The sequence below is a fragment of the Rhea americana genome, unplaced genomic scaffold (assembly GCF_003343005.1).
Source record: "Rhea americana isolate MKP2758 unplaced genomic scaffold, rheAme1 scaffold_27, whole genome shotgun sequence".
Lineage (NCBI taxonomy): Eukaryota > Metazoa > Chordata > Aves > Rheiformes > Rheidae > Rhea > Rhea americana.
Window position 1 is genome coordinate 134,300 of NW_028186390.1, and position 13,426 is coordinate 147,725.

Sequence of the window (13,426 nt, forward strand, 5' to 3'; positions counted from 1 at the left end):
GGGCTCCGCGGGGCGGGGGGCCGGGGCATCCCCCTGCCCGCCGCCGCACTCACCCACAGGATGAGGCTGTCGCAGAGCGGGAGGTCGCTCGGCTTCGCCTCCATGGCGGCGGCGGCACCGCCGGCCGGCTCGGAGCGGCTGCGTAGGCGCCCGATGCACCAAGCGCGCTYACGCCCCGAACGCCGCGCAGACTACGTGACAGCCGCCGGCGGCGGCGCCCGCCCCCGCCGCAGCGCGGGCAGCGCTGTCATCACGCGCACGTCAGCGCCCGCCCATGCCTCCGAACGCCCGGAGTGGCAGCGGGCGCCGCCAATCACCAGGAGAGGCTGYAGCCGTGTGCGCCAATCGCTGCGCGGCGTGCTCGCTAGGGGCGGGCGAACGCGGCTGCCGGCGGGCGGCAGCGGCTCCTGTCAGCGCCGCGCTGCCCTCGAGCATGGCTGAGCGAGGGGAGCGGGCGCCGGCCGAGCGGGAGCGCTTCGCCCACCCCTCGGCGGGAGCGCGGCCCCTGGGTCCCCCCGCGGCCGCTCAGCCGCCCCGCGGCAGGTGCTCCCCGGCCCCAACATGGCGCCGGCCGCGGAGCGCGGGGGGGGGCCGCTCGCCTCGGACGTGCCWGCGGTTACGGCTGAGGGAGCTCCGCGCGTTTGCACCGGCCGCCGGTGTCGCTTTCAGAGTGCAACGCCAAATGCAGCGTTTCTGCGTAGTTTAACGGGGCAAAAACCTGAGCGAAGCTCTCGGAGCGCCTTCTCTCGGGGAGGCGAGGGACAGCGAGCGCCCGAGCAGCGGCCCGACGGGACGCTGGCCTGACGCTGTGCCCGACGGCGGGCGGMGGCGCCCGCGCCCCGCGGCGCAGGAGGGCTGCGGAGCTCTCGCCTCTCGCTTATACTGACATATTTCTCTCTCATTTTCCTCAGCCTCAGAGGCCGCTGTTAGTACTGCTCAAAACCCCTCAGGCGGTAGTGTCTCAAGGGCAGCARTCTGCTCACTCGTGGGCCCACAGCAAGCTGCTCCCCTTGAACCAGTCCCTCTCACCAGCCTGGCGGAGCGTGGGCAGGCGGCCGCGCACGATGTCAGGCACCACCGGACAGATACTGCTCGCCCTCCGAGGTAACCAAAACGGAGGAGCACTTCAGTTTGAGGAAACAAAGTAGAAATCATCTCGCTTCCTTTCGCTGTGTTTCATAGGCAGAACTAACTTGATCAGATCTTGCATATGCCCAGTTCAGAATCTAGCCTTGTAATAAACTGCATCAAAAGCTTCAGAGAAAGGGAAGTCTGGAAAAGCCCCTCTCATTCAGCGCAAGCACCTTACGATAAGATGTGTTTGGTCTGACTGCTTCAGTACAGGAACCCTAGTAACTTTTTTTTCCAGTTGCATCTTACAGTTTTTGTTAGATAATTCTCTTATGTTCTTACAAAGATTCTTGTATTGCCTGTCACTAGTGGAATATCCAAGACTGCGTTAACATTTTAGTGAAATATCCTAAGGATAGACTAAGCAACTTGAGTAACAGCTATATAGCTATTATGGATATCATATACTTTTTTTTTTTTGAATAGTCAATTTGCTAAGGTGCATGCTTTAATTCTCTGTTACTGGTCTTACTTTGACTCAYGCAGATTAAAAGCTTGCTGCATGAAGGAGACAGGGTTAACATGGGTATTTCCCCTCACAGTGCAGTCCAGACTTCAGGAAGTCTAGATAATGGAATTCAATTTCTGGAAAGCCTTTGACCATTYCTCTTCAAAGTTTCTTAAAGAGATTTGGTTGTCACAGAAGATTATGGGAAATTCTTATTAAAAATGCAGTAGGGAATTAAAGGGTTTTCAGCTAACATCCCACAGGAATCTGCGCTAAGATTTGTACTGCTGAACATGGTCACTTTCAATATTTGTTCTCTTCTGTAATTTTTACTAGCTTTTGTGGAGTTAGCTTCTCCTTTACTCCCTCTTCATTTGCTCACTGTTCTTTCTTTCATTCTATGTCCTTTCCCTTCTCAGGAGGTCCTAGCATTTGACATTTCCTACCTTTACTCATCAGTTTCCTTCTGCTTGTTTCCCAGAAGCACAAAATTCTTGATTTCTGCTTCTTGATTTCACATGCTCTTTCTTTACAGATTCAACTCCTCACATGCTTTCTTTATCCTCTTAGGTCTGATGTTTCTACAGGTGACTTCTGTGTCCTGGGTTTATGCTCCATATGCCAGGGAACAGTGAAGCCAGCTGCTCCCTAAGGGACATGGAGCCAAGAGCAATACAATAGCCAGTCGGGCAGGGAGGTCACCAGCCAGGGCCTGGTCCCCTAGTAACTGAGCAAGGGTTGCCTAGACATGGCAGCCAGGTTCCGCCAGAAGTCTAGATCATCAGGCAAGTTCACAGTGACGAGGCAGGTCCAAAGTCAAGCCAAAAAGTCAGTCCACAAGTCAGGAGCAGGTGTGGTGAGGCTAACCGGGGCCAGGTACAACCCAGTGATCTCCAGGTGGATCCATAGTGATGAAGCATGTTTGAGGCCAAGCTTGGAAGTCAGTCAGGGTCTAAATCAGAGGAAGCCACAGCCTTACACTCCTGTAACAGAGCTCAGGCGGGGAATAAGGGCCCAGGGCTAAGCTTAAATGGGCCCGTGGGCAGAGGATGTGAGTGGAGGCCCCAGGTGAGGAAGACCTATTAATGCGCTAAGGGCCCTGACAGCATATTATTGCAGTAGGGTCATTTTTTTGCATAGATGCAAAAAACACTATAGAGAAGTACTTCTATCATACAGGGTTTTCAGTACAGACAGAAGGGAAGGGTTGAGGTTAATAAGAACCAGCCAAGATGTAATATGCCCATTTAAAGGTTGCTATTTTTTCAAAACTATCCAGTTATGTCTACATATAAGGCATGGCTATGCTAAAGAGATGGCATGGATGATAGGTTGGCTGAGATCTGTAGGACAGGGACTAATTTGAAAGAAAGGCAGGTTGTACAGGTTTGGTGGTCTGGGGTTATGTCAGAGCAGACTGGCTCACTGATGCACTCCTGGCTATTGGATCCACTTCAGATGACTAACAAATACATATAACAATCTATGTAGCTATTTTACATCTTTCAAGCTGCAGCTACGTATGGACACATCAGAACACTACAGCACTGGCAAGCTGAGCTTAAGAGTTCGGCTGTGGGGCAGAGGGGTAGTGACAAAGGGGCGTTATGTACATTATATTGGTATGGCAGTCCATTTGGTTTTGTTTTTTAAACCTAGCTGGAAATCTCTTCATGAGCTCCAGCTCACATGAATGCCTGTCAGCAAATTCTATTTTTGTGCCAATCAAGATAAAGACTATGACCTACATTAAGACTGCAGAAACAGGAAAGAATAGCTTTGCACCTCAGACCAGGACTGTGGTTCAGTCTTGTGATATCTAATGTCTCCTGTTATTACATTTTAAGTCAGGCTAAATTACTTCTAGTACTACGAACTTACTTAAACTATGTTCACTCATTTTGATAAGGTGTTCTTTGCCTTCTGGACAAAGTATCTGACATTCTCTCAATGAGGAATAKCTCTCTCTTCTAATAAAAAATTCCATTTGGGAATTCTATCTATGTATCATTTAATTTTTAATGGGATCTACATTATTATATCCAATAATATGAACAATGTTTAGTTCAGTCATTACTTCTTGGTGGCTTGCTAAAGAAAGCCACAAACASAGGCAGTTCAGTTTGCCTCTAGCCTGTGGGGTAGGTGTACGTGCCTCCTGTAGTTTAGAAATATTCTTGTTGAAAAACCCTCATTTACAGGACTACTGTGAGGATTTTTTACACACTTGGGAACAAAGAAATAAGAATGTAAAAATACTAAACAGTGACACTTGGTGGTCAGTGACGTAACTTGCACATTTTCTCCCTGCTAGAATGTCTAAGTTGAAAAATGATCCTCAGCTTTTGTCATATTTAGTAGCTTGACTGATACGAATTATGAAAGTCTGCACTTTCAAAAGCTTTAGCAGCATCGACTAAATTTCATGATGTTGCATGGGGCTGAAGTATATCTACATTTTTCAGCTGCAGAAACTGGAAATAATTAAKCAATTACCAAAACTCATGTAGTAATTAAAGACACATCCTTTCASGTGCTTTCATAATCTCTTACATTCTCCTGTCTTAAATACTCCAAATTCCCTTTGAATCAAGTTCTACTTATATTGGAAGATTTTATATTTTATTGAAAAGGCCTTGGCTATCTGTTTATTTCCAAAATATGGCCTATTTATAAGCTCTTACAAACAAATAAATGTTATTCTGCATAACTGAACACTCAAAAAAAAAAAAAAAAAGTGAAGAAAAACTCCATCATCATTCCAGTGTGAACTCACATTATTTGACTGACTGAAAATCATTATCAGTCTCTTACTGGTCCCACACAGGTGTATATTTTGCAATTGCATGAGACAGAATAGGGTTCCAAAAACTGCAGGTCGCTGACACGCAGCACTGACAATACGAATCAGTCTTGTGATTACTGCTGTACCCCCTCGGCCTGGCAGCTAGCTGGAAAATTAACAAAGAGCAGGGAATGGTTGAGGTACAGATGATAAAACCTTACCACRATCTGAGAAGTTGCTGCTTGGTCACATGATTCAGGCTTCCTTATTCCTATCTGAGATAACCAGCTTGAGGAGATTGAAAGAGAAAGAAAAAAACAGAAACAGTAAAAAGTCAGTCCTAATGTCTGAAATATAGCATCCTTTTTGGTAAGAGGATGAAGTACTATTACTGCTGTTTTACACAGGGGAAAGTAGGAAGGTAAAGGGTATGTCTATATTGCAGTTAGCCAGTATGCCTGACTACTCTGCTGCTGTGTTAATTTATCTAATGCGTTTGAAGAAGATCCCACTTTTTTTTTTTTTTTTTTTTTGAAGATGCTCTACAATACTCATCACATCAATTATGGGCAAATGTGGGTCAAATGAAATTACCTTGCCTAGATCTTCCTGCAGAATAACATGTAGCCTGAAACTGGGTCAAGCTTAGTCCATATTCCTCCAGCTGTGCAAATCCGCATATATCCAAAGACCAAATGAACATATAGGCTTCAAGTTTTTGAATGTAAGGTGTTTGCTAGGGGAATAGGGGCTAAAATTACAATGTACATATAYCCCTTGATTTTTCAAAGCCACATAGGAAAACGGGCAAAACACAAAATAGAACCAGCTTCCCAAGCAGACTAACCAGCAGGCCACAGTTGCTTTCTCATTAGCAGTAACATTAACTTTTTCTAAAATGTCAAACCACATTTCACTTTAAAAAATCAATGTTTTCCCAACACAAATCTTTTATAGGTTCAATCCCTAGGATATCATTTGACTGTGGTTTGTACAGCTGAATGAAAGGAAAGTCTTGCAAGGCTACAGCGCTAAGTATGATTAACATTGCAACGAAACAGGCTTCTGCTGACATGATGAAAGGCATGAAAGACTTACTTCGGTGTTGGACCTCCAGCTTTGCAAATGTATGCTACGTAGTCACATTTCTTTCACGTATAAAACAAGATTTGATTAGCACAAGGGATTCCAACTTGGAAACCTTGCAGTGTTCTAGAGGTCTGTGTCTTCAGTAGATGGAATAGAGCAAGACTCCTTCATGATACTAGTTTTCTTCCAGTCCACAGCAAAAAGCAGGCACTGTTCTAGAGTCTGAGTGAAAYAGAGGAGATGAGTTTGAGTATCGTACAGGGTATGGGAAGTTGGTCCAATTCAAGAAGAACTTGCCCTTAGGGAAATAGGAGCTGTTGCAATCAGGAATGTAAAATTTGTTACTATGTAACTGAAGTATCTATTGTAAAATGTTCTGAAATATTTTGGGTTACAGGAGATGAAAGTCATAATGTATTTGTTATTCTAGGTATTTTGTAACAATTCTGAAAATACATTGTATGAGAGTACATTGGTCAAATGAGTCTCATATTCAAGCTTTTCTGAAAGGTGAAAATATAGAAAAAGCATCTTCCAAACATTTGCAGATTTGATAGAAACACTTTCATCCCTTGAGGTCCTTCTTGGAAGTCATTCAACTATTAGAGCTTTTATTTTTAATAGATTAATATTTAAGCCAGTGGGATTCCTGGAATACTTGAGCCATTTATGCTCTTCTTTGTACTTTTCTTAGGATACCTTAACACAGTGAGAATTCTCTTTGACCCCTATAGACTTATGGTGGTAAGAAACAGTAAGTCGTATCATTAGAACTATGAAGGCATTTCTAGTCTGTCTTCAGAATGAATTCAGTTTTGTCTGCAGTCATTTCCAAGGTCTTAGGTTACAAAGCGTCCTTTGTAGTATTATATATTATAGCACCTATCATATAGGGAGTGTGTATATAGAATACAAATGCATCTCCACCTTTTCCATAGAATAATAACACAACATTAAAAAAGTTACAGAAAAAACCTGTAAGTGCCTTTACAAATATTAATTAAATTTTATCATACATCAAGGAAGTAGGCATTGCTAAACTAAAACAGATGTTACATACGTAACAATATTGCCAATATGAGCTATGCATATCATATTTTATTGCAACGAATATTAAAGTTGAGAAGTAGGAATATATTGCCAATCTCATGCATAAGACAAATTAGCAAGACCAGCTGGGGTCCCACTGGCCAGTTTTTATTTTTTATCAGGGAAAGAAGAGAAGAGGAAGGGAGCTGAATGGGACAGAGGGGCAGCTTGGACTTGATTTGAAGCAATTCCAAAGTTACTTGCTTCAGCACTCTTCAGAGCCACTCTTCAGAGCAGTCTACAGAAACATGTCTTCTTTTGTGAGTGCCTCTTGCCAGTCCACTGTTTCTAAATTCTCCCAAGGAAAAGAAATCACTTTGCAGGGCCAAAAAAAAAAGAAGACACGAGAGACCTGTATTAGAATTATCTTATCTGGTCATTCCTTAAATAACTCGAAAACATGAGTGTAGAGAATGATAGGTTATCTCTGCTTTAGTTTACTATAATTCCCTTTCCAAGGAGGCAGAGAAAAGATGGAATAATGACATGGAGCCAAAAGTCCTTATAGCCCATTAAATTTCTTAAAAAGCAATAGAGAGAAGAAAATAAGTCAGAGGTAGAAAACTAACTAACTACATTTATAAAAAATCTTGTGACCAGATCTTTATAATCGCATGTTTTGACTCCAGGAGAATAATTCATTATCTTCATTATGAATGATCAACCTGGATCACCTCAATAAAACATCTCAGACCAGGTACACCTATGAACAGTGACTTTAGTAGGATAAAATACTACATGTCTACTATGTCTTTTACTTCCAGCATGTCCTCACTTCTTTACTGTAACCTTCCTTCCTAGCCTGCCCTCTCTGCCTCAGCTGTTTCCCTAACATTTGTCAGTCTCATATCTACGCTTTTCTATTTCTGGCTTTTTGTTTATTATCTCACAGATATCGGTACTTCTATTTTGCTGCTCTTTTCTTCAGTGAGCAAGGTCACAAGTGAAAATGGTCTTAGCTGACATCAGTTGACATCATGGAACTATTTGTAATAAAATTCTCAGATATAATTTCAGTTTGTTCCAGTCACAGGAACTTCAGTACTGAGATACGAGCTATGACAGACACATATTTGTCACAGACAAATCCACATTCCTTTTTCAAATCCTGTTTCCACAGTTATGTTGGAAAGGTAGTGTAATGCTGTGACTTCATGGGACTAAAGAATGTTTGACAGATGTTTTTAGGTCCCAAGAAGACCATTTGGTTTGTAGATTCTGATTCTGACAATATCTTTGCACATATTTAGTATCTTGTACTGCATACTTACAGTTTTCACTACAGTCCAGGGTTACTCAGCAAGTATGCTCAGGAGAATGTTTTTCAGGATCATGAAAATCACAAACTTAATTTGTGAAAAGAATTAATCCYTTCAGACTGATTCTCTGCCAGAGTACTGGCATGCAGTCTTGCACACCAAAGCTAACAGTAGTATCTCTAATCCCTCTAAAGACAAAATCATTTTCAAAATAATATGTTCTTAGTATATATTATATCTCATCATGTTATTACTCAGAAAAATTATCATCAGGATACAAGACTCACTGAGTAAAATATTAATAAGTTGTTAATTTGCATTATTAAGCTGAAAATTGACAGAAGTTATTAAGGAATTGCCTTTGTTACCTAACAGTATTGAAAATGGCTATGTGTTTTTAAATGGGCTATTCAAATAGTAATCTCTAGCTGAATAAGAAAAGTGTGTGTTCAAAAATAGAAATTCTAGATGAACAAGTCACAGCTGTAACGTATTAATAAATAACATGAAAATGTCCAAAACCCAACTATGGCTAAAGGGAGAGAGGGATAGCTATAGGTTTGTAAAGCACAAGATGAATTGTTTTGTATTTACTCATTTACTTGCTAAAAGAGTTACATATTGAATAAAGCAAGTTAGCATGTATCTCTCAAAATCAAGTTCAAATTTATTTTTTTATACAAATGTCATTTTTCTTTTTTTGAAAAAAAGCTTCAAGTTGCCCAAGYATTTTGACATTTTCATCCATATTTTAAGGTTCCCTTGATATAGCATGTTCCAAAGGTGAAAGCCAACTCATACAACAGTTGGGTGGAGCMTCTGTCTAACAAAAAGAGTTTTTGTTTTGTTTTCTATAAGCAGTGTCAGAGAGGTTACAATTATTTTTACTGGCATTTCTAACAAACTTGTATTTTACACTTGGTTCATTCTTTTTTATGATAAAAGCTACGATTGCCTGATTTTACTAGCAGTTCACTTATGTTTCCACTTAAAGAGATATCTTTATTGTTTTCTTCATGTACTTCACTAGACAGCTGGTCTGTCGTGTTTTGCTCTTCATGGGAACCAGGTTAATGGCTATTCTGATAGCTTAGATGTTCATTTTTTCACACAATACTAAAGCCTGCCTGCATATACAGCAGTCAGCATTCATCACTTATTTTCCAGAATGGAATTAGGTCACATCTGGGACACACTGAGAAGACTTTAAAAAGAAACTCAATCTCAGGCATAAAACCCCTTGGTTTGTGTCAAACGCCACTACGCAGGCCCTGGTCCAACGCACTGTCAGGGAGTGTTATTTCACATCTTCATACTTCCAAGTCCCAGTTTTTAGTTAGGTAGGATTTTATGGAGTAGAATAAGAAACTTTATGTGGAAAATTGCAAATTAATAATGCAGTAATACAAACAGTTGGCATGAACACACCTGTTGGCTTTGATGGGCCTATTCAATTGCATAAAATAACTCAGGCATGTAAACGTTTGAACAGGCTCAAACTCCAAAGCCGAAATGAAAACCTTATTATTGCTAAAATTATTACTTTAAGCTGTGCTTTAAGGCCTCAACAAAGATCCAGCATTAGAAAAGGACCAAATTACAAATAGACAAAATGCGTCCAGGAGTGCAGTTTCCATGCACATGCTGGGAATCAACAAGTTAATAAGACAAACAATAGCAATGGTTGGCCACCCAGCTTGTTACAGCAATCATGTTTTTCTGATTTACTGTAAATATTCTCACAGATTTAAGAGATTTTCTTGTGCCCACAATCTGCATCACAAATACTCTGATGCTGTGTAAAAGGAAGTTTGCTAGTATTTAACAGTCTTTCTCCAGCAAACAGGTATAGTCAAATTCAATGAATTAAGTCTAACAAAATCTCTCAGAATCACAGAATGGTTGAGGTTGGAAGGGACCTCTGGAGATCATCTARTCCAACCTCCCCACACACACACTCAAGCAGAGTCACCTAGAGCATGGTAGACAGGGCTGCATCCAGGCAGGCCTTGAAGATCTCCAGAGAAGGAGACTCCCCGGGCAACCTGTCCCAGTGCTCTGTCACTCTCACAAGGAAGAAATTCCCCCTCACGGTCAGGTGGAGCTTCCTGTGGTTCGGTTTCTGCCCATTGCCTCTTGTCCTGTCACACGGGGCAACTGAAAAGAGTTTGTCCCTGTCCCCTTGACACCCTCCCTTCAGGTACTTGTACACATTGATCAGATCCCCCCTCAGGCTTCTCTTCCCCAGGCTGAAGAGGCCCAGCTCTCGCAGCCGTTCCTCACAGGACAGGTGCTCCAGCCCTCTGATCATCTTTGTAGCCCTACACTGGACTCTCTCCAGTAGCTCCATGTCTCTCTTGTAGTGGGGAGCCCAGAATTGGACACAGGACTCGAGATGAGGCCTCCCCAGGGCTGAGGAGAGGGGCAGGATCACCTCCCTCGACCTGCTGGCAACACTCTTCCTAATGCAGCCCAGGAGACCATGGGCCTTCCTGGCCACAAGGGCACATTGCAGGCTCGTGGTCAACTTGTTGTCCGCAATGAGAAATAGGAGATTGAGAATGGCATTAAAAAAACGCTGTCTATTTAAACAATGCAGACTTTAGCATATAGTTTCCAAGCCTAGCTTGTCTGTTAGTTAAAAGCATATGTGATTGCAAAGGAGACAAAACACAATGCATACAGCCCCTCGCAAGTAAAAGTCTTTCCGGTTCATTTAATCTTTACAGAAAGTCTATAATTTTTTGCTATTATTTTGCTATGGGGGTTTCACCTTTATGTTAAAACCAGTTCTAATCCTTTTTTGACTTAGTAGTAATCAAAATGACCTAAGTGTTTAGTGTGTTCAAACAAATTTTCTAGTAGATAAACACTCATGTCTATCACAGTCATAACTAGTAATAACTGACACATTTGTTAGCAGACGTATTTAACAGGATGAGCAGAATAGGTGGGAAGAGGTAGGAAAGAATGAGTTATGTTCAGATTCTTGGAGAGTCTAGGAAAGATGAAGCCTTTTAGCAGAAGAACATGGGGAAGCATCCACTGCTAATGCTGTGTCTCTTCTCTGGTTGAAGAAAGAGTTCCAGCTTATACATTTGCTAGTCTGGCATCTTTTATAAGTAATTAAACCACATTGTAGATTTGTATATGTATCTGGATAAATAATAAATGACAGATATATACATTAAGCACATTGGCAGATGAGTATGCATGAATATCTAACGCAGGCAGTCACATACAGTACTGTATTTGCTGCCAATTTCTCAGTAACAAAGTGAAGTATGTTCCCCAGGGACAGATGACAAACAAGGAACATTGTTTATGCTACAAATTCCATCCGGTTGCTAGTCTTTGGAAAATGCTTTGTTTAGCATATCAGTGCTTCAGTAGGAACAGCTGGGGGCATTATTTTTGTTCTGTTCTAATATTACTGACTCCCCCTCCACTCCTCCATAAGAGTTTATGTGTTTGTTTGAGAGCTGAAAATTGCATGTGTGCTCCAGCGCTTTGCTGAATCAAGGTCAGAATGGTCAACATTGCATAAAACAGCCTGTAACAAGTTTCCTTACAAATTTTGCTGTATTAAATTGGAAAACATCTTTACAGAAATCAAGCTTTTCTTAAGGAACATATATCATGACAAAGAGTAAATACTTCATTAAGCATATATATGCCCAACAGTTAATTCTATTTTGGCCAATTAGATCTTCTGCTTAAATTCTAYACTTCACGTGATTAGTTGGACAATGCTGTGTGTTACTCAGCCTAATTCTGCAGTTATGCAATGCCACAGTATCACAAGTATCTGGCAAGTTTTACAGCTGTTTCACAACAGACATTCTGTTAATCACTTGTCTACACAACTGATAGGCTGCTTCTATATCAGGCAATCAAAATACCTATAGCTTACCTTTGATCAAGCTGGTATTTGAAAATAGCAMTGTGATATTTTTACTAGATTCAAGGATCTTTTCAATTACATTAAACATCTTTTTGAGGGAGGAGATCTATTTAGGTTCTTTGGAAAGGGAGGAGTGCTGTTTTTTCCCAGGAGTCCTCTATTCTTTTAACAGATGTGCTTTGTTTGAACAGTGTCTTTTGTAACCGTAGTTTAGAAGATCTAGCAGAACTTTGACATTGGGTAACTAAGTTAACAATTGACAAACATGCATAGCCTGCCTTAAGGAATGATTCTACACCATAATATTGTCAACGTGTCTTGCTGGGCTCCTCTCACACMTTTCTGGAAAGAGGAATGGTAAGCCAAATTTTATGTAGGTCTTCTGAACAAAGGTAGGAAGTAATCAATAGAATGATTATGAATAAATAATTGAAGTATTTATTTATACTTTTAATCACTAGAGTTACTTCAGGAAAACTTGCATAAATCAGTTCTTCCCTTCAAAATATGTACTTATAGTTTGCATGTGATTAGGTTTAGTATGTATTGTCAAATACTTAGTTGTCCAGTATATCCGTGCTTATCTTAATTGCCCTGTAATTGAGACACGGAGCAACTGATCATCTATCACAGCATCTAATGGCTTGATTTTTTCAGAGTTCCACTAGATTTACTTTCCAAAATGMTGAGCTTTCATTTTAAGCTGAAGTAAGTGTCCAGATTTTAAAAGATCTCAAGTTTCTCAAAAAATCTAACTGTCAAACTGGGAACTTCCAGGTTTGAGCAACTTCTGACCCTGGCTCCTGACCRCAGTTCTTTTGAAATTTTGACTCCCAAAGCAGGTAACTCCTGGGATGCTCATTGAGAAAGGAATATAAACGTATTTCTAGCATCCCTAACAAAAACACCCACTGTTTAAGTATGTATGTAAAGAACTGCCTTTTTTTTTCCTATCTAAATCTGCCATCCATTAGTTTTTGGATGCCATTTGTTGTATTAGAAGAGAGAGCAAACACCTAGTATCAGATAGCCTTTTTGTTCCTCTCCATCATCTTTTATAGACCTCCACCATTTCTGTCATTTCTTTTGCACCTGAAGAATCTCAGGTTACTTAGCGATTCCTTGTAAGGAAGCTGCTTGTACCTTTGATCGTCCTTGTCACGTGTTTCTACCCTTCCCGGCCGGCGTTATTCTTGAGACAGAAGGGTCGTTTTTTCTTGAACCACTTCTATTTGTTGTGGGAAAATATGGAAACTTGAATGAATATTCCAGGTGCAGAACCCACATACAGTGTAAAATAACATTTTTTCATGATACTCAGTGCAYTTTAACATATCGCACAAAAGCGCCTTACAAACTCTGATTAGTTTATGCGGACATCATCAATATTTAGTTAACAGTAGCAGTGGTCCAGATCCTGTTAAATTTTGCACAAGCAGGATCCTACAAGGCCACAGAAGGCAGCTGGGTGGGTCCTCAAGAAGTGACCTCGATCTCCCCCTCCCTAAGCAGAAAATAYACATATATATATATAACAAAACCAGGCAGGTAACGAACAGCCTCCCCAGAGCCGAAACTGATTTCTTAGCTTTTTCACTTACTGTCTTTAAAATATAAAACCTAYTTTATTTTCTTAGGTGGAATACTGAAGAAAAGAGAAACAGCCTCTTCAGCAAAGTTACTTAGTTTATAAGCTACTGTKACATTATCTGAAATATGTC

General features: G+C 41.2%; 1 protein-coding gene across 1 annotated transcript in view; it reads right to left on the bottom strand.

The window, feature by feature from the left end:
* The window catches only part of HOOK1 (hook microtubule tethering protein 1), a 28,236-nt gene extending 28,035 nt beyond the window's left edge, over positions 1–201 (bottom strand). Inside the window, exon 1 of the mRNA XM_085307958.1 lies at positions 54–201. Coding sequence (XP_085164084.1) covers positions 54–104 — 51 coding nt within the window. The 5' untranslated portion in view covers positions 105–201. The remainder of the gene's footprint in view (positions 1–53) is intronic.
* Positions 202–13,426: the final 13,225 nt, after the last annotated feature.